This window comes from Sus scrofa, chromosome 8 (assembly GCF_000003025.6).
Source record: "Sus scrofa isolate TJ Tabasco breed Duroc chromosome 8, Sscrofa11.1, whole genome shotgun sequence".
In the NCBI taxonomy this organism is placed as follows: Eukaryota; Metazoa; Chordata; class Mammalia; order Artiodactyla; family Suidae; genus Sus; species Sus scrofa.
The window spans coordinates 125,823,497-125,846,054 of NC_010450.4; the positions used below are offsets into that span (position 1 = coordinate 125,823,497).

Here is a 22,558-nt window from a genome sequence, read left to right on the forward strand (position 1 = left end):
TCATCAGATCTGGCTTAGCTGCTGTGAATTAGAATGGAGGATGTATTTTTTTCATTGTGCAATTATAGTACTCCTCTGTGAAAAATATTTTGATGTGCATCACTGTTTTTCCTTCTCCTTCCTCATTTCAAAATCCAATAAAAATATCCATTAATGCAATATTATCACTGAGACTTCAGAGGGTTGAAAGATAGAATTTTATGGTTCTCACAGCAACTATAATGTAGTCATCCATCAACAGATATAATAATGCAAAAATTTAATATCATATATAGTAATCAAAATATAAGGAGCTTGGGGAGTCCTTAATTTCCAGATTTTTGAGAATATGAAGTCTTGGCTACAATGTTGCATTAATGTGGTCTTTTGCATTGAATCATCGTCAGTAGAGATACCAGAAGTTTATTCCACAAAGAACACACTACAGTAAAACGTGATAAATTTTTAGTTTATATTCCACTAATTTAGAATATATAATCTCTCAGACAGGTAGGAAGCTAAGATTTATCTTCGCAAAGACAAACTCTTCCTTATAAATGGTGCTGATCAATTTCGCATATAAGGTGATAGAAAGGAACCCTCGGACAATTTTAGAAAACAATCTGTTTGGAAGAATTCATTAACATGCACAAATTCATATGCAAATGAGAAATCATTTTCATTTGTGCCTTAAAGCAGATCCTCTCAGGATGTGCTTAGGCATCAGTTAGCCAAGGTCTAGTTACAGAAAGTTTAAAACTGTCCTTTGCAACTATCCAGCGAATCAAATCATTCAGCAAATTCAGGTTGTTTGCCATTTCAATTTGTGAAGCTTTAGTGAATATAATTTCATTGCTAAAATTTTTTTACTTGTTTGGTCCAGGGGAAATAAATAAATCACATAGTTTAACTTCAGATAATCTCTAATAATTTATAAATCCCACATATTTTTAAAAAATGAAAATAAGGCATAGGCCATTTTAAAAGATGTAAGCTCTGAAACTATCCTTGTGAACCTCTGGTAAATTTTAATATGGCCCTGGAGTTAGGCGGACCCATGAGGAGTAAGGAGAAAAATGGAATTTTAGATTATTCCATGGCGTGGATTGGTTAAGCTTAGAGCCACCAAAGAGCTAAAAACATGATCATGCGTTAAGTCTACATACAGAGAGAAGGAAGCAGTCACTGGTGGTGAAGAGAAAACTGATTATTTTCCTGTAACACTGCATTTTTTAGGCTGAATCCCAGAGACACAAGTAATTTACCTACCAGTGAAACGACTCTTTGAAATATTACATAATAAGCATCTTTCTGAACTGATCAAGGGAATCGCAGCCTTTAGGAAAATCATGAACGTAAGGTCTATCCTGAGATTTGGGAGACTTTCAAGCACGTTATGGCTCGTGAGATGGTCAGTCTTTCAAACACTATCATCTCTTCATGGATCTGGGATGTCTTAGAATGGTCATGGTCTTACCAATTTTTACATTTCCCAGACTTAGTTTCACTCTTCAAAGAAAGAAGAACCAAAGACCTTCCCCCAACCCATCATCCCCTTCCTTGCGATTATCCTCCCTGGAAATGCAGCCTGCGTGTTGGCTTAACCTAGTGCTGAAGCTTTCAATCAAGTACCTCTTTCGATGGGACCCTGGAGCCTTTCCTCTTGTTCCACCACGTCTCCAGCATGGCTATAAAGCAGGAGAGGACGATCCCAGCAGCCAGGATACAAAACACTCCTGCAAAGCTCTTGATGTCCAGGGCGCCTCCTTTCTGCTTTGTGTCCACTGAGGAGTACAGGTCACACTGGCCATTCTTGGGCCACCACTTGTGCTTCAGGATGTCCATGTCACCATTCTGCTGAAGCTCCAGGATCCTTGGGGGTAAAATACACAATCATGTGTTAATGTAGATGTATCTGTGGCTTTGGTCCACCACGCATCCATTCATAAGCCCATCTTTAAAGAATGATGGCTGTCAAGGGAAATGAATAGAGATTAGCCTGCAAATGGAAAGCTGGGACATGCAAAACACTACTGCTTTGACTCTGCAGACAGACTTGTGCCACTGGCTTTCCCTCCCTCGCTCCCTCCCCCCTTCCCTCCTTTCTTTTTTGGGTTTCATTCTATAATCCTAAATATCCCCCCACCCCCACTGCCCCGTTTGTTGCAACGTGTTTTTACAATTACATTTGAGGCGCTGTTTTTATGTGGTTTCAAGCTGCTGCAGTTCTGTGTTCCTTCCCTACATGCAGAACGACGCTCTGGATCTTAATGCTTTTATGAAGAACGTTTTGCTGCTTAGAGCAAGATGCTGGCATAATGTCGCCCAGCATATGCTGCACACAAAGAAATTCAATTAAAAAGACTTCTATTATTTAACACAGTGTGGGAGAAAGCCTTGGGACAAGTTTGAAGTTGATAAAATACATCATTTCGGGTTTTTCACACAACCGATCTAGTTTCCTTTAAAAGCCAAAGGGGAAATAATCTTACCTTGGAGAACAAGAAGTGAAGTTGACCAGAGGCTTTTCAGAAGTGGTGAAATACCCTTTTTCTTTTTCTTCTTCTTTTTTTTTTCAGCCCCAGAGTCTGGGCATAGCTGCAAAGACTGCAGCTTTTAAAAAGTGTGATTTTCATAGAGGTTTTATTCTCAATTCCCAAGACACTTGGGGCTCTACTAACACCTGCCTAGTTCTGATCCCCCTCCAGCTGTGCCCCTTCTCATGGGTGAGACCTCAGGGCCAAGGTCCTGGGTGCTGACCATCCACAGGCTCCCCTAGTCTTTTCTGCCCAAACAGCTTGGACGGCTCATCCAGGGCTCTTGACGGCCTGTCCCCATATACCACGCCGGAGAGCAGCTCTCACTGCCCTGGGTACACATAGGTCTACAGGGTGTTGTTTGGGGTGTTTGGTGTGAGGATAAGCTGGATGTGCAAGCTCAGGTGCACACACCTCGGTGTGGGAGACCCCTCATGGCGCTGACGTCCTGTGTCACTAGGTAAGCGCCAAACCCACAGCTAGTCCGTGAATTAGAAACTCAAACCTGGCTTCCTAGGGGCCATGAAGGTGTATGTGTCCAGATAACAGGATAGAGCGTATTTTACCTAACGGCGTTTAGCTTCATTTATCATTTTTACATGGTTACGCTTAGGATATGTGGATACATATTTGTACTGTTGCTCCAGCTCTTAGATTATTTGGGGAGAGACTGCTCAAAACTTTAGAGAGAAGAACCACGTCTGTCTAGAAGGCTTAGTGATGTATTTACTTTTGGTGATGTATTTACCTTTTTTAAAAACAAAACCAAAACCAAAAAAAACCCGCTTTCATGTCACCCACGTGTCTATAAGAGCGCACGAAATGATAACGCTGGGGAAGCGGTGAGCCTTTTCCATTTGAGTTACCTGGTGGCGAGCTGGTCTCACCTCCCTGACATTGACCTTCCGTGTCCCCGCAGGCTCACCCCTAGCGCCCCCTGCTGACACTCCAGGACCAACACTGTGCTGAGGCCTCCCTCACAACCAGGACTTCTTTCTCATGAAAATGGTCTAAAGTTCTCTTGCTTCAGAGCATTGATCAAAAAGAGCAGGAAATGCGATTAACCGAACATTTCCTAGAATGATTATGAATATTAATGGATTCAATTTCACTCTTTTTCCAGCCTCTATCCCAGATAAAGTCATTTGCATGTCTAGAATTTCTAAAAGGATGCTCCAAGGGACACTGGTACCTAGTGGGCTTTTGCAAGAAAAGGGCCCTGCGGTTCATCAACTCTGAGAAACACCCTTTTGGAAATTTACAAAGAAGTCAGCCTCTTCAAGGCTTTAAGCAGATCAGTAGTAAAGACAATTTGTAGGACTTTGTTTAATTCAGCATTTCCCAAATTTATCTGACTTTCGTTTTTCTTTTCTCATCTGTCTTCACCAATAGCATGAGGTAATAACCCATGGAGCTAAATTTTGAGCAAAGCACTTGAGAAACAGTCCCTTGGGCCAAAGGAGCAACTCCTTGGGGGTCTGCACGGCACCGTCGCACACATCTGTAATCACAGCATCAGAGAGGTTCGCTTGGCTTATCCGTGAACACCATTCAGATGGCGCCAGCCAACCCTGTACACAGCTGCCTCCCTAAGGACACTAGGTTGTCAGGGCACTGCTGAATATCTTGAGAGAACAGTGATAGTCATTGCTAAAAGAAAGAATTCTTCTTAAATTCCAACGTATAGGTACGTGGAAAAATAGAAAGAAACCACAGCAGCACCTTCTTAATGAGAACGTATCTGGGCACAAAACGGGCTCCCACGTTTCCCTGTGGTCTTCCTTCCGCCACACTCCATGGGCCAGCTTCTGTGGCAGTGGGAGGGATTTCTGTCACAGCACTTATCACTTACAGTATGTGTGGTTATTCGCTGAAGATACGCACCATCTTCCACACTGCCTCCCACGGAGAAGGCACGTTTTTATTGACTGACTATGCTCGACACGCTTTTTGGTACATGTATCCTACCCTCGGACTCTACTTTTATCTTATCATTAACCCTATTATCTACTTTATTCCATTCCCTCCCATTCATCTATTCACTCAATAAGTACCTAACGCGTGATTTCCTGCCAGGCATTTTCCTAGGCAGGAATTAATGTCGAACCACAATGGCCTGGGCAACACTGAAATCCTTTCAATACCCTCAACTCATGCGAATTTATTCTTTCATTCGTTCACATATTCACTCAGGAAATGATTCCTGCTTACTCTTTCTTCTCCATGGTATCTGGTATCACTTATGCGGTGTCATTATTCCTACACCTGGAAAATAATTTGGTTTTCAAAATAATCATTGACGTAGACATACTCTGTGTCACCCATTTTGATTTCCATAGGAGTCAAGGGCCTTAAATCCGAAGAATTTAATTGTAGAGCTTTTAGGTTTGGCAAAGCTGGTAGGAGTCACTGAGGGAAAAGGAAAAGAGACGTCTCTACATGCCTTTAAGCATCACCACATGACAAAGCTGTCTTTAGATCGTTGATCTCATGGAGCATTGCAGGAAAACCCCATTTTTGGGGAAACCCCATCTCTGGGGATACACACAGCAGCTGGGCGGTGGGACTCCTCAGTAGAGCTCTGACCAGCCCACAACAAATTCCAGGCATATAGACTAACGTGGAATAGAAGCTTTGGAAGGAAATGAGAGTGTTCTCTCAATTTTTGCCACAAAATCTAATGTTCCTGGAAATTCCGTCAGAAAGGTCTTATCACGTCCTCCTTGTTTTTTATTACATAACAAAAGCTATTTAAGGATAAGATCAAGAAAGTTTAGCAAAATCTAATGCGCTGCCTTAAAGAAGAATGAGATGAGTCTCTGTAAATAAGATGCTTTTTTTAAAGGTGGTTCAAAAGCTTTGGCATGTTAAAAGAAGGTTTTAAAGGTTCAAAAGCTTTGGCACGTTAAAAGAAAACCACATCCCCCCCCCAAGATTTTCCTTTTAATTATAAGCAGCACTGGTGTGTGTGTGTGTGTGTGTGTGTGTGTGTGTGTAACAAGGTGAGAATCTAGTGGCAAAACTCAATGACTGCAAAGACAAATTTTAGTTCCTTGAAATGATTGTTTTTATTATCTACAGAATGTCCACAAGATGGCAGTCTTGGCTCGTGGAGAGCAAAGTGTTACTCCAGCGTTAACCCGTGGGTTTGAAACGTGAAAGGATAAACTTGGTGCTGTAAACGCTTAAACTATTAGAAACAAAGTTGGATAGTAGACTGTGATGAACAACTGGATGAGTAAAACCTCTTGGTGAAGTATAGTCACAAACATTCCCGCCATGTGACCCGAGAGTGAGCTACTTACACTCTGAGCTACATGTGCTGCTTAGTTTGGAGCGTTATCATGATGAGAATTAATGAGGCCATAAAGAAAAGCATCTTGTTCACTGCTTGGCACTTAGTGGGCTGCCAAAACTCAGAGGCTAGAATTATTATTGTCAGCCTGTGTGACAACCATTCTTTCTCTGGACCGGTTCTGGTGCAGACTTCTTAATGGAGACGTATTTCCCGATGAGTCAGTGAATGATTCATGATTCACTGACAAGAACACTGCATTTCCTTCTTTTGTCCAAAAGTATTAAAACATTTGTAATCTCATTGAACAGAAAAATCTTAAAAGTCCATAAAACCTAGCTTCAATTTGAAAACGGCTACTAGATCAATCCTGCCTGCATTACATTTTTTCTTATTGATATAAATGATCAAATTTCAGAGGAAAGGAGTAGGGAAGCAAAAGATCCTTCTTTCATATTCAAGTAAAAATATTCAACAGGTTTGAGGCATTTCTCTTGAAAGGCTTTTTACTTACGTTGAGGATAACAGCTTCATCCGTATGTGAGAATTGCATTAATCATTGATCATTTACCATCCTTAATCACAACTCTAGAAATTGATTTTACAATTATTTATTAAAGAACAGGTTGCTGAAAGATGGATGCAAATTTCTAATTTCATATAGGTAACTTTGGTTTTGCCTTTGAATATTACAGTAGTCTTACAAGCTCCTTTCTAATTTTGCTAATTTTCTTGCTCTTAGGTAAATTTCTGCATGGGACGGTTGATTTTTTTTTTTTTTTTTTTGGCCATACCCACAGCATGCAGACATTCCCAGACCAGGGATTGAACCTGTGCCACAGCAGGAACCAGAGCCACAGCAGTGGCAAAACAAGATCCTTAACCCACTGAGCCACAAGGGAACTCCTATGAGGACTTTTTAATTTTGTTAATTTTCTTATTCTTAGGCAAATTCCTGCTGAGCTTTTAAAAAAAATACTGTTTAGAGGACTGTTGAACTTTTAGTTGTTTCTATTGAAAAAGAATTTAGGGGTAATCAGAAATTTAAAAAATTAGTGCAGAAATTCCTTTTTTAGGTCATGTGATTCTTTTGCAACTGGCATTTTCCCCTCATGTTCAGAGAAGCATGAACTACTAGAATGAAAAGACCACAAACATCAATTTGGGGGGGGACATGCCCAAGGCATTTGAAAGTTCCTGGGCCAGGGATTGAACCTGTGCCACAGCCGCTGCAGAAACAACGCCAGATCCTTAATCTGCTGTGCCACAAGGGAACTCCTGAAGACATCACTTATTCTCTCTACTTCCCTCCATTCATTCTATGGATGAGGAAATGGAATCATATAGCATAATTCCCTCAAATCATGGGCATTCAACACTCACAAAATAAATTTATACATCACACTAGAGTAATCAAAGGCTCTTGGTAGCCAGAGGTGAAATGCTGGGGGCTCCAGGTGCCCCCAGACCTGCTTTGGCTGTTCTGAGGGCTGAAGGGGTCGATATTTTAGCAATATTCCGGTTCATCAAATAAGACGCATCTGTTGGGAAGCTGCTATAGGGATCAAATGACTTTCTTAGTGACTAACACAGAGTAAACAGTTGAATTGGGGCTAGATCTCAGGTCTGTCCCTCAATATATTTCTCTCTGTTACCCTACACAGCCTCTGACGTGTAACCATTTGGAGAAGAATTATCTCTTTTAGTTGCAGGGATGTGTTAGACGCTGAGTAAAATTTTCATCAGTATGTTTCCTCCAACCACAGGACATAATTGTAGCATGATTGCAAATTTATTCATACTACAATTTGGGCGTACAAAGAAAATGTAGCTTTTCTCTAGAACTTCATTGATTTTCTTCAGGAGCACTGGGCCCGCCGAGCAGTGGAAACCCAACTAAAATTAGCTCTATGATTTAAAATTTAATTGGATCTAATAATTTAACATGTCTCTAGCTTTAGCTCAATTTACTTGAGCAAATTATTCCATCATACTGCTTCCTCCTCGTTTCCCTTGCTCTTTTCCAAGATGGCATCAGGGTTTACGGAGGACTCCAGTGGGTCTCTTCTGCGGGTGTTTGGTGCAGAAGGCTGCAGGCCTACGCCAGAGCCACAGCAACGCCAGATCTGAGCTGTGTCAGCAACCTGCACCACAGCTCACAGCAACGCCGGATCGTTAACCCACTGAGCAAGGCCAGGGATCGAACTTGCAACCTCATGGTTCCTAGTTGGATTTGTTAACCACTGAGCCACAATGGAACCCTGGGCCTGGGCCCAGTCTTTAGACTTTAACTAGTGATGGCTGCTAGAGTCAGCAAGATGCTCAGCCTGCTCAACTTGGCTAATGTATGTCTCACCTCCTTTAGGGCCGGGCCTCCTCCCTCCTGACTCTGTCTCTGAGGTGCTGAGCATCTATTTCAGCTTCTACTATTTTCTTCCTCCAGCCCCCGACTATTCTCTAGCCCCTCGGACACCCAGTGGGATCTCCTTGTCACCCACTGAGGGCCCCAAGGGTGGTCCATGTGACCATCTCAGCATTCCTACCCCCTGGGAGGAAGGGAGGCCTGGGAATGGAGACTAAACCTTTCTTTGCTTTTTCCTGACCATGAGGCTCTGGCTTCTCTGCCATCCGAGGTCTTTTCTGTGGGTACAGAGCCTGGGGGCCCCAGAGAGCTCCCTTCAGCAACTCTCAGGGGAAGGGAATGATCAGGCCCACCTCTCTTGTGCCATTCAGTCTGTCTCACATCTGTCTCTCCACCTGCCTGTCTCCCATCCTGGGCCCTCTTCTGGAAACCTCTGGCCTGAACAGGTGCAGCTTTCCTTTTCTTTCCTGGATCTCCTTCTTATACCCCAGGTCTTCAACCTTCTTGGCCTGTCATAGGGAAAGGGAATTTTAGCCACGTGATGATGGAAACTTGATGATCTGAGACCTCCAGGTGTATTTTCAGTCTGCAAGTACTGAGGCAACTCGGAGCTAGGGACTGGTCAGGATGAAATCTGTAATTTTAATGTCTCAAAAACATCCACCTGTTATACACTCGTGAATTTTATGTAATCAAATTAAAAAGATATTTAGGAATCTCTTACTAATGTTAATGATACTTGTCACTGAGAAAGAAGTTTGGGAATAACTGAAAAAACAAAGTATTTTTTTGACCCAGCGAGGGGATCTATTCTGAACTGGAAAACTCACATTATTAAATCCCTTTTCTGGGTGCTCACAAAATCTTTCCTCTCTATGGTTACTGAGAAAAAATGAATAAGAGTGTGCAGACAATTTTCAGAAAAATGTCAGCTCAACAGGTTCTTCATTCATTCTTCACTTCTTTCATTCATTTCTTGGAAAATGTAGGTAAACTTAGACTGAGGCAAAACACTTATCAAAGTTTCAGATTTAACTTTCCATTAAGTTCAGTGGTCCTATTTGAACAGCAGAGCTGTACAAATTCCTTCAACTTCCGGTGAATCAGGCACTGGTCAATTTTTTCTTCCTTTAGTAAAACCTCTTAATGATCAGTTCTTAGTATTAGACATAACAAATATTTGCTGATAACATCTAATATCTCAGCAATATCAAATAGCTGAAAGACAACTATTAGAAGACATTTCCTCCGTTTAATTTGAACTTTTAACTAGCTCTTCCAGTTAGTTCAGCCAAATGCCAGTTGCTTAAATCCAATCCACTGAGATTGCCTAAAATCACACAGGTGAATATAGCATTTCAAGTAAGTTCATAAGTATCACCTTTTAGAGCAGGGCTCAGCAAATATTTTGTGTTAAGGGCCAGACAGTCAATGTTTTAGAATTTGTGGGTCACATGGCCTCTGCTGTAGCTATTCAACTCTACCTCTGTAGTTACAAAACCAGTCCTGAATCAGGTTTGGCCTGATGGCTATAGCTACTGACCTGCTTTAGAAACCGCATAGTAAATAATTCCATGAAGTCAACAAGTTTTCATGGCACGGACGAAGATACTGAAGTTCAGAGAGCTTAAATGACTTGGCCAAAGTCACATCATTAGAGTCTGTTTTAAAACCAGGGATTCTGGAGTTCCCATTGTGGCTCAGTGGTTAATGAACCTGGCTAGTATCCATGAGGTCACGGGTTTGATCCCTGGACTCACTCAGTGTTGGATCTGGTGTTGCTGTGAGCTGTGGTGTAGGTCGCAGACATGGCTGCAGTCTGGTGTTGCTGTAGCTGTGGCTACAGCTCCAATTCGACCCCTAGCCTGGGAACCTCCATATGCTGTGAATGTGGCCCTGAAAAAGATAAAAAGACCAAAAAAAAAAAAAAAAAAAACCCAAAAAAACCAAAAACCAAAAAAAAAAACCAGGGATTCTGACTCTTATTCTGATTCTTTTGACTATGTATTTAATATTATGTAATAATGCTGGCTATTAATATGCATGTGCCTTTGAATGAGCACAGAGTTATCGTGTGTTGACTTTGCATTTGACCATCTCGAGAAAGAATTTGACGTACACACTACATTTTAACAATGACAATGCAAGAATTCAAGTGAATTTTGGATACGCTTTGCTTTTCTGATTATCCTGAAACATCTGCACATTTCTCCTGAGTTTGGGACCACTCATGCTCCAAGAGTGACAGACTAAATTTTTCAAGATCAGGTAGTATTTGCTCTTCCGGGGTCTATATTTGCTGGATCATTTTCCAGGCAATGGAAGCTTTATTTTGAAATCAGAGGAATATCAACAGATATTATACTGCTGGAAAAAAGAAAAAACACCCACCAAGGAAGTGACAACAACTTACTAAGAAGGAATAGGACAATTGAATGAGGCAGAAAAGGTGTTGTCTCTTTTAATCAAAAGATATGAAAATGGTTTCTCATTATGTATGACTAGAACTACTGTAAACTAACTGGAAGTTGCTCAGGGTTGGTAAAGAGTTACTACAGGTGATTAAGGAGAATGACAGCATGTTAGTACTAGAAGGGGTCTGGAGATGAGCACACATTTAACTCCTGCCCATTCAGGTGAGGTGAGGTGAAATGACTTGCCCACCTCCACACTACAGGGCCACATGGCAGGAATAGGTTTAATTACAAGCTCAGTTATTGCTGGAAACTGCTACATACTACAGACCTGCATACACAGAGGAGTTTGGTGTGTTGCTTCAAACCTGATATATCACTTTCTAATTTGAAGAAGATAATTTGATAAAATCTTTAATTGGTCAGATCTGGTTTTCTGATTAAGAAAACAGTGTTCCATGTCCTTAGGCAATAAGGAATGTTTTCCGAAGGCATTCACTTTTCTGTGTATGGGAAGTAAAGTGCACACTTTATCTAGAAGACCTGTTTTCCAAAGGAATAACCATAAAAATGCATGCATAATGCTGCAAAGTTTATAAGCACTTATTAAAAACATTGCATATCATTTGATTTACCTCTTAAAATAACCTTGTGAGGGAGGAATTATAGTGACTGATTGATTGATTGATCACTCCCTCCGCCTCACTCCTTATTCTTGCATAAGACTTAAAGAAGGCTGATGTTTTTAAATTCTTATTTTAAAGCTGAGGAGATTGAGGCTAAGAGGTGAGGAAAAAAATTTCCCAAGGTCGCCAGGCTGGTAAGGACCCAGCCAGCTCTCAAACGCAGGTCTTCTGGTTCCTGCACTTTTTCTGAATTGTCCTGTCATGACTTCCAGCATCCTTAAGGAAAACTGGTACAAGTAGAAGCTGTCTCTTTATTTCCTGGTACTTTATCTGCTGAGGATTTGACCATTCAAGTTCCTTGGATAACATGTATTCCACTGTATCCATTTACAAACATTACACTTTGTGGAGCACATCCTGATGTCCCCAGAGAGCCACATGAATATCGCATGAGTTCATTAATCTCTTTGCGATTAAAGTAAACGTCAGATGTATTCATTATCATGAGGCACTTTGGGGACTTTGCCAATGTTATCAAAACAAGACGGCATGTTCAAAATAAAGATGTCCCTACTCAATGTAAGTCAACATATTGTGAGGTTTCCAGATACGTTATGCAGACGCCCATTGTTACTAACCCAATGGAAATTTTCCTTAAACAATAGCCCACACAATATGAAGTACGTATTGAATAAAATTTAACTCTTTTGAAAAGTGTGCATTATTCAAGCTTTAATACTTAAACTAACTTTTATGTTCCAATAGTGATGAGACTCTTGTTGGCGCTAAGAGGCATTGTGCTTTATGATGTAATATTATTTGGCTGAAGATGAACCTTAAAGTTGACATATATGGTGCCCACTCAAATTGCTCTCTCGCTAGGTTAGAGTCCTCTCTTCTCACCCCAATCTCACACCGCCTAAGGGGGCAAAATCAGCCTTGTTCACGGAGAAGCAATTGCTTGAAAAATCAAATTAGCAACGCGACGGATCTCAAGACTTTGGTGACTAGTGAACTTTAATTATTATATATTTTATGTGTTTATGCTGGCAGTAAAAGTCAAGCACTCATTATAGAAATGGCAGACATGATCTTTCATAAAATGAGTGCTGGGCTGCAAATGAATAGATAATCAGGATAATGACAGCAAGCCAGAAAGATGCAGGAGAGCTGAAAAGACCCCGACAATGGCTCCCACTGAGAGAGAGGGCATAATTGCAATTGGAAAGAGAACACTTTGGTGATCTTTTAAAATGTCAGCTTCGTCCTTAAGCTCTGTGTGATATTTAGGTTGTAGGGTAAAGGGGAAAATTCTCTCATTCTGCAGTGAGAAACTGGCAGTGATCGTCCCTACTTGCGGTCGCTCTTCAGGCACTGCAAAATCTTCTTACGCAGACCTTCCAAATGCATGTTCATGAAAAAGGGTCATAAAGTCAAACTTATTTTGCTCAGTGTGTTGTATATATTTATGCATATTTTCATATCTTGGTGTCTGACAACTAAACCTTCAAATACATGGGATCTTAATGTGTATGCTGGGTATAAATGGATAAAGATTGTCATATGTTTCTCTGGCACAGCCTAGGAGAGAGAAGATTATGGAAAAGGAAACTTTTGAATAAACCAACATTCTCATGAATATTTTTATAAACACGGAACGTTTTATAAGTTGAATAACAAGTAAATATATGGAAGGAACTCATTATTCTCAGACCCGTTTTAGTAGTAGGTACTTTCATAACTGGTGAATTCTTTTATGATGCAAATAACATCTCCTAACTTAGAGGTTGTAAACGAAAACTTTCAACGCATATTTGTATTAAAGTTGGTGACTAAATTCAGTGTAATTAATTAAAATTCTCAGTCAAGAGTTAGATCATTGATAAGAGCATAGCTTTAGGAAAATAATTTTACTGTTTTACCCATATTTTCACAGATGGAAAGTCTAAAGGATTTTTAAAAACTATTCTAACATTTTAAACGGTATTGTGTTATATTTAGCATTATTCCATCTCCATCATAAAAGTATTTCAAATTTTTTTTTTCTTTTTAGGGCTGTACCCGCAGCAAATGGAGGTTCCCAGGCTAGGGGTCCAATCCGAGTTACAGTTGCTGGCCTATGCCAGCAACATCAGATCTGAGCCCCATCTGCGACCTACACCTCAGCTCACGGCGATGCCGGATCCTTAACCCACTGAGCGAGGCCAGGGATTGAACCTGCAACCTCATGGTGCCTAGTCAGATTCATTTCTGCTGTGTCATGAAGGGATCTCCCAATTTTTTTAGTAGAGAGCATTAACATAGTAATGTAACATAAACTTTTTTTTCAAAGTGACTAAAACCATAGAAAAATAATGTCTCTTCATTTTAGACATTTTAGAAAGTGAATTCTACTTTCTAACTTCTTCCTATCACGAGCCTGAACATGCTATATGTCTATAATTGGTAAAAAAGAAATCCCAAACTGTTTCTTGGATGATTGGCTGCAATTACACTACTGTATAATTTCACTGCAGTGTGAATTTGGGGTCTGAAAGGGCTGTGTAGTGAAAGGCACTGTGAAAAAGGGCCACCAAACCTTGGTTTTGGAATGATGGGCAGTGGAGGGATGACTTCTGGAGTTAAGTGTTGTCTAAAAGGCCAAACAATGAAACCTACATTGCAGGCACCTTGATCTGGGGCTTCCAGCCTTCAGAACCATGGGAAATAAGCTGCTGATCAAGCAGTCCAGTCTGTGGTATTTTATTGCAGCAGCCTGAACAGACTAACACACACAAATTGTGAAACATAGCACAGTGGCAAGTGTGATTTCAGAGTATGGCTGTCTCCTAGGAATGACTTTCCTATTCAGTTGCTTTTCCACTTCTGGAATTAGCCTTCATTCTCCCTGTAAATTGTGTTTGGCATAGAACTGGTCTCAGACTCAGAACCTGCAGAATTTGTGCTTCTTCTTCTCCCAATTAATATTTAAGATGTTTAAGATGTTTTTAAAAACTACGGTACCTACAAATATCTTTCTTCTTTAAAATATCACCTTTACAATGTACCAAACATGTCTATTGTCATTATCTTGTTTTTATTACACAGTCCACTGGTTAAAACAAGTCCTCTACTCTTTACTTTAATGAACAAAGTTTTCATTTATAAACTTCCATTAATTTAACTCCTGTGATATGAAATTCAGCCATATAAAAACACTTGCTAATAAAAAATGAATTGTGTAAACAAGTGTGAGAAAGATATTGAAACTACTCAAGAAATGAAATTGTTTTCAAGTAATTCACATAACCTGATATGAAAAAACTGAGAAACTACTCAAGCTGATTACAAATCATGATCCAACCCAAGATTTCGTTAACCTTTATCTTGAATGCTAATAGCTAGCTTTAGTTGGTAGGAGCCAATTTTCACTAAAAGTGCATTACTATCAGGTGTGTAGCATTTGCTTTTAGGCTAAGACTCAATACTCACTCTTTGGGCATGTATTCATAAGTAGGAACATATATTTTAAACAGAATACTTAGATTCCTTAAGTAGTTTCAGAAATAAGTCTTATTTGGAATAGAAGGACTGCTGTCTTTTTTTTTTAGGAGACAGCAAACAGAGATACTGCTATAAATGGTTATTTATAAAAAAATTACATAATGTGCTAGGTAGCAGTGAGATTCATCTAATTCCACGCAGAAAGGATAATTGATGTGTTACTGCTCTATTTCACAATTTCGTTTTCCCACGCATGGGAGATATGCTGGGAATTAGTCTATTCCATCTTCTTAATGAGACTTATCTATTACCTCGGATAATGTATCTATTTTCTTCAACCAGCAGGCCTAACTGCTTACTGGAGTGAAGTTTTCAGCAATTATTAGAAAGAAAATTTGCCAATAGATACAAAGGAAATAGCCTATCTTTCCACGAGCCTACATGTTGAGGTAGAATGAAATGGTGTGGATATGCTGCTGCCATGAAAGGGATGTTGACGCCCACAGTTCCTGTGCCAGCTCATGAGAGCTGCTTGTTATTTTCCATGATAACAGCAAGAGCTTTATGTGTGGCAATGTTTACTAACTTAATGCTATTATGGGAGGCTTCAATAACTCAGAGAAGAGGCTTGATAAAAACTGAGTGTCATTCAGACCTGATAACCATTGTCAGAGGGACTGTGTCGCTGGTCTCTTCATGCAGAAATAGGTTTCCTAAGACCACGTGTGTGTACATACGAAATGGAAGCATTTTCAGACTCTGCTATGGCTCTACCCCAAGCCTGACATACTCAACCTTTCATATCTGTTCCAATCCAATTAGAAGGGAAAGCCACCTAGCTGAGTGGGGACCTGAAATATTTCTAAGGTTCCTGAGGAATGACTGGGGGGTGGGGGTTGCCATCGACCCATGTCTGGAGAGCCTGTTATATTTTTCAGCAACTCAATTAATCAGAATATTGGTGAACTGTGAAGAGGCTTTACCAATACTGGATACTCTGCTGTGTCTATTTGCTTCTAGATGAGTAAAAAGGATAAAACCCTCTGATAAAGGGATCACCGAGGTAAGACTCAAGCTATATGGATCACTGCAAATAATGGCATTCGACATACAAGATGTGGGGATGCTACCATAGCAGTAGGGTGATTCGAGAAACAGATCCACTTTGTAGTCATCGGCACCCTTGTTGGCTTACTTTCCAGGAGAGGCTACACTCTACAAGACTATAGTGAATGTGCTTCGAAGTGATTTTCCTGCAGCTATAATAGAAGCAGCATTTATGCACGTATCCAGTTCTCACAGGGAGGCATGACCTGCAACACGAAGGAGAAAAAATAAAAAGAGAAGAATTCCTTCCAGAGTCCTTATTACATTAAACACTAAGCTCCCTCTCAGGGAGTCTCAGTGATGGACCACAGAGCTCTGGAGATCCCCCAGGACCTTTCCTCTAGAGGAATGTATCGAAGATGCATGAACAAGATCAGCTGGCATCAGGGCCAGCATCTCAGAGAATGAAAGAAAAGAGGAGAGAGGATGTTACTGCTCAATGTCACTCATCATCACCTGAGACCATTGGGCAGAGTTCCTAGGTTTCTGAATCTTTACCATTTGGATTCCATTTTCTTTCAGCTCTGGGCAAAGGCTGCTATAAACATGCAGCTGGGGAGTGTGGCAAACTTGTTTCATTACATCTTGCTGAGGAACCAGCGAATTAATACGACCCCTCTGAGCTTCATATTTTCTAATGAAATCATTCCAATCTTAAATTGTATTGTCTAGGAGTTCCTGTTGTGGTTCAGCAGGTAAGAACCTGACTACTATCCATGAGGATGTGGCTTTGATCCTCACCCAGTGGGTAAAGGGTCTGGCATTGCTGTGAGCTATGGTGTAAATCGCAAATGTGGCCCTGGCATTGCTGTGGCTGTGGTGTAGCCTGGCAGCTGCAGCTCTGATTTGACCCCTAGCCCAGAAACTTCTAGATGCTGCAGGTGTGGCCCTGAAACACAAAGAAAAAAAAATTTACTGTCTATGTGATGTGCTCAGCATAATCTTTGACATGCATTGAGTCCTCAGTATCAGATGGGTGTTATTATCACTGTAAAGACTAACGTGGAGTATCCATGATGATGGCATTGACTCTGGTTGCTCTGGGCTTTCACTTTCTCTTTTCAGAACCGAGCAGTGACATAGACGATGGCTAAGTCCCAACCCCCAGGGCTGTCGAAGGTCCAGTGTCCAGTCTGAGAGTTTAGCCAAGAGAATACGTGGAATGCTAGAATGTGAAGTCCTGGAACTGTGGGTGAAAAAGCAGGCAGCTGCAAAAAGCCTAGGAAAATAGAGAGGTCGTGAGAGTGACAGTGTGACGTTTTTAGGTGGCCAAGCCAGGGTTAGAGGCTCTGTGAAGACAGCAGTGACGGCCTCAGTTTCAGGGTCCTCATTTACTGTGTTCCAAACTGTGTGTCTGCTCACCTCTCGCTGCCCTGGGTTTAGTTTGAGGGACAGAATACGATTTGGGGTGAGGACACTTTGATTTCAGTAGAACTAGGTCCCTCTCGAGGTCCCTTGTCACGTGGACACGGAGGCCACTGAAGGCCGTCACTGCAGAGCAAAGTCACAGCTGCATGGGGAGCAACAGGGTCCATCACTGTCCTTCTCATGAGGGTGGCCATCGATAATGCCGTGGGAGCACGTCCCCCAAGAACCAGTAACTGCCTGGAACCGGGGGAGACCCCTTACAACACTGAGAATTTGATGTGGAAAAATGAGAGGAATAAAATAGTTCACTCACCAAAAACAAAACAAAACAAAACAAAACGCATGAAAAGCAACACCAACCTAAGTTTAATTATGAAGTCTTCTTCTCACCCTTGGGGGGGCGTTCATATATGCAGATGCCAGCCACAGAGCACCAGAGAGAGCACAGTAGGTAGATGTATTGTTATTTGTGGGAACCTGATTCTTAAGAGATTTCAAGAGATCATTCTTTACACTGGGCAGAGGAAACAAGGCTGTCAGCTGATACTCGGAATTCACAATGCTTGCATCTTATTGTCAGGAATATTAAAAATGTACTGTAACTGACAATGCCAGTGCATTTTCACCTATATAAACTTTTGGGGGTGTGAGAAGAGTGACCTTAGCCCAGGTATAAATTGGACTTGGGAATGCATACTGCAGCACAATGCACCCTCAACTGAATGCATCGTTAGTTATCCCTGTAACACCTCCCCATGGCCACGCTTCCAAACTTCTCCGCATTTCCCAAACCCTGAACCACACGTCTTCCTGTGTCATTCTCACCAGAAGACCTTACTTCCTACTTAAGTCTAGATTAAGCCATCGTTAGAAACACGCTTATGTCTTTTAAGTGACATCACGCTTCCTTTATCCCCACTCTTAGAAAATGTGTCCTTACTCCTGGTCAAGGGTAGCTTTTAACAGAAAGTCTTTATCTCGGAGTTCCCATTGTGGCTCAGTGGAAACGAATCTGACTAGTATCCATGAAGATGCATGTTCAATTCCTGGCCGCGATCAGTGGGTTAAGGATCTGCTGTTGCTGTGAGCTGTAATGCATGTCACAGACGTGGCTTGGATCTAGCATGGCTATGGCTGTGGCGTAGGCCAGCAGCTACAGCTTTCATTTGACCCCTAGCCTGGGAGCCTCCATATGCTGCAGGGGTGGCCCTAAAAAAGCAAAAAAAAAAGTTTTAATCTCCAACTATTTGTGACAATCCCAGGGTTTTCCCACTTGGATGATCATCAAAATCACCTTTTATTTCCTTGGCTACAAACCAGAGGTTCTGACTTATGAGTTCTGGGTTGCGATCTGGGAATCTATATTTTTGAACAGCACTTTCCCCAGGAGAGTCTGGTAGTCAAGCTGGTTTGGGGAAATCACTGATTTATCTATTGTTGGAACTCTCTCTACAAGTTTGCTTGCAATTTTCTAATGACTTTTGTGAAAGTGATGTGTTTTCCGTCTTCCAGAGGACTGCAAGCTCCTCAGGTCAGGTAGTGGTGTCTTAGGGGTCTCCGCGTGTTCTGTGGTATTGAATCACAATGGTTTGCACTTAGGATGCAATAGCACCAATCAATACGCCGAAGGAAAGGTAACATCGAGGAAGGGAAACCATGGAACATGTGCTCGCCAGGGGGTCTCAGGCAGTTATAATAGCTACCATTTTCTCACCTTTATGGAGCACCTGTCTCTTCACCTGCATTGTTCATTTTACAGCGATTCACTTATGTACATCTCAAAATCACCCTCCGAGGTTGTTACTGACTTTACGTCCATTTTGGTATAGTTAGAAATCTGGGGAGTTCCCTTCATGGCTCAGTGGTTAACAAACCCGACTAGGAACCATGAGGATGCAGGTTCGATCCCTGGCCTCGCTCAGTGGGTTAGGGAGCCAGCGTTTTTGTAAGCTGTGGTGTAGGTTGCAGATGCAGCTTGGATCCCGCGTTGCTGTGGCTGTGGTGTAGGCCAGCAGCTACAGGTCTGATTTGACCCCTTGCCTGAGAACTTCCACATGCCTCGGGTGCAGCCCTAGAAAAGGAAATAAATAAATAAATACTAAATAAATAAAAGAAACCCAGGAACAGGGAAATGGAGTAATTTGTGTATGACCATTGTTTGGGGGATTGTTTTATTTTGGGCTGGGGAGGGAGAACAGAAAGGCTACACACACAGAGCACTTGGGAGGTTCATGAAGAACTGTGCCTTAATTCTGTAGAAGGAGGTGAGGACGTTATTTGTGGCGTTTATAATGATTTGCTCAGAAAATTCCAGGGGTCAGAAGGAGATATATATTTATTTTTTGAATAGTCTTCCAACCCCTTATGAAAGTAATTGCTTTCGTGGTTAAACTAAACAGAGCACAATGGAAGAAAATTATTTGTAGACAGAGGCAATTTTTTTTTTTTGACCTCCAATTAAATCGTATGTGTTTTTAAACAATTGCTTCCAACTTTAGTGGAGTAACAGGACTTTGGATAAATCTTTCAAAAAGTGTTATAAATCAGATCTGATGGATGTCATGTTACAGTTGTGCTTTTTTCATTTTTTAAGGATTATATACCTTTTATTAAATGTAGTTTGAGAAGGATAGGCTCTTGCCTTACTTAATATACATGCATACACACAAACAACGTAAGAGTAAAAAAATTCTATCCCCTTGTAAAAAATCTGGGACTTTTTAACCAACACTTGCAAATACTTGCATCCATTAAAGAGCAGTACTTTCTTAGGGAATTTTCAAGTGAGAAACAGAGTTGACCAAACAGAATAATAACAATGGATACAACCACTAGACTGGAAGTCCATTTTACTCATTAGACTGTTGACCAAACAGAATAATAATGGATACAACCACTAGACTGGAAGTCCATTTTAATCATTAGACTGTTGACCAAACAGAATAATAACAATGGATACAACCACTAGACCGGAAGTCCATTTTAATCATTAGACTAAGCAAATGAAATAGTCTCCTTATGTAACAAAAACGGTCTGAAAAGAATATCTTAGTTGAAATGATCTACTGCAATATACTGTATTAGTTGGCTTAAAGAAATAAGAAATAGGAGTTCCTGCTGTGGCACACTGGGATAGGCAGATCTCTGCAGTGCCAGGACGCAGGTTCAATTCCTGGCCCGGTACCATGAGTTAAGGGAAGGATCCAGTGTTGCTGCAGCTGCAGCTTGGATCTGATCCCTGGCCCGGGAATTCCATAGGCCATGGGGCAGCCAAAAAAAAAAGTAAATAAAAAAAGGATCTTCCTGTGGCTCGGTGGGGTAAGGATCCAGCATTGCTACTGCTGTGGCTCAGGTTTGATCCTTGGCCTGGGAACTTCTGCATTGCCATGGGTGCAGCCAAAAAAAACAAAAAAAAATTGGTTTAAATAAAATTCACACCAAATAGAAACAAAATCATCATGACTACTGGAAGGGGAGTACGTTTTGCCATCCAAAGTGTCGCTGTAGTGTTCAGATTTTTTTGAGCTGAAAACAATAAAGGATCAAAAGACTCAGGAAGAAACTTTGACCTTCTCCCTAATGACCGAAAAAGTTTTAGGTTGAAGGCCCCACCCCAAGTAGAGGTATCAGCAGAGATTTTTGCCAAACAAAGGGCTAGGTGTGGTGCGGGAACCTCGGTGGGATCAGAGACCAGGGTCCCCCCCCCGTGTCCCAGTGTCTCTGCCTGACCCATAAAACATCTGTTTACCAAACATCTGCTTCTCCATCTTCACATGATTTCTCTCCCTTCCCTTCGAAGCCCCAAACCATCCCCCCAGCATCCTCTTTTACCTTTAGCTGAAGATGGTTTTTAAGGTGAAAGTTTCAGTCATTTCAGCCAGTTACTCACTTTTTCTGGGTTTCTCCCAAGTATACATGTTATTAAGCTTTTGCGTCATTTTTCTCCTGTGAATCTGTCTCATGTCATTTTAATTCTTAGACCAGGAAGGCTTGAGGAAAATTCTTCCTCCCTGACACTACCAAGATGCTTTGAGTCTTTTTCGTTCAATTTTTTATACCTCCCTACATCCTGGTTGTCCTGCTGAGACTAAATCCAGCAGTGAAAATGTGCCTTGAAACAACTCTTCTGAGAAAGGCTGCAACCCAAATGTAAATCCCGAAGTTCAAGAATCTGTAGGAAAAAAATGTATCTTGGGCCCTACATGTTGGAACAGTGGACTGTCCTGCCTTGAGACTAGTATTTAGCCAAGACACCAGAGTAACCCAGCTAGGGTACCATCCATGAGGCACGGAACGAAGCATTCTTACATGACTGTGACTGCACTGGCTGCTCTTTAAGAACAGGCCTTGCACTATATTTACCTGTGTAGTGAGATACATACTTTGTACACAATACCTATTTGGTACATGAACACTTACTAACTCCTCTTTTCTGCCACAAAATAATTTTTAGGATCTATGAACTTAAGGATACTGCTTGCCCTTTATTCTTTCTCAGTTTAAAAATTAGCTTTGAGAATATACCAGCGACCTATATATTGACATGGAGAATTTTCTGGTCCTTTGGCACAAAATCACCTGTTGCTCACTGTTACACTCTTGAAGTAGTTCTGTTAGGGTTACTTTTCAGAGCTAACAAAATCAGACAATCAAGACCCTGCTGCAAGCACAGGGGAGGCTAACCCAACTGGGGACTGTTCCAGAAAGCCTGCTAGTAATCATTTTCTTTACTGAAAGAGGGTTAGCTCTGCCAACGACAACAAAAAGAGAAAACAGAAAAACAAGCATATATCTCAAAAGCAATGGCAATTTTCATCTTCCCTCAAATTGATGATATAATGGTTTCCATTTTGAAACAATGCATTTAACTGGATAGTTGAACCTGGCTCCATGTATTGCTTCTGAGTCAATACAAAAAAGGAAGATTAAATTGGCTTAGCCCATGTTTCGGCCTTTTTAAGTGCAAATGTAAGCGAAATTCATTTCTTAAGCTTCGCAAACTGTGGTTTCCACTCATGAGAGGATGTTCTATTTAGGATTAAGGGGTCACCCACTGCTCTTGGGTAATCTTACCCCCAAAGGGATTCTCACCTTCACGGACAGGAACATAAGGTCATGTTTTGTTATAAACGTGCATTGGCATCTGCCGTGTAATCTACTTTGTTAAAACTCGGAAATTAGAGTTTTGTGGCTGAGGCATATATTAAATAAGCAGGAGGCAACATTTTCCCTTTTGCTGACGTGACTTCTACTCTGTTTTTGTTTAAGCCTTGTCAAGTTTGCTGTGACTGAGTAAAGCAGATGTGCTTCGAGCTGGTTACAACACCAACAAGATCGTAATATGAAATTTAGCTTTTGTCCATGTTCCCCAAGAACAGACACTGGAT

The 22,558-nt window shown here is 41.2% G+C and overlaps 1 protein-coding gene across 1 annotated transcript in view; it reads right to left on the minus strand.

Moving 5' to 3' along the window:
- Window positions 1-22,558, minus strand: part of GRID2 (glutamate ionotropic receptor delta type subunit 2) — a 1,309,423-nt gene that overhangs the window by 2,302 nt on the left and 1,284,563 nt on the right. Inside the window, 1 exon segment of the mRNA XM_021100736.1 lies at window positions 1,612-1,852. Coding sequence (XP_020956395.1) covers window positions 1,612-1,852 — 241 coding nt within the window.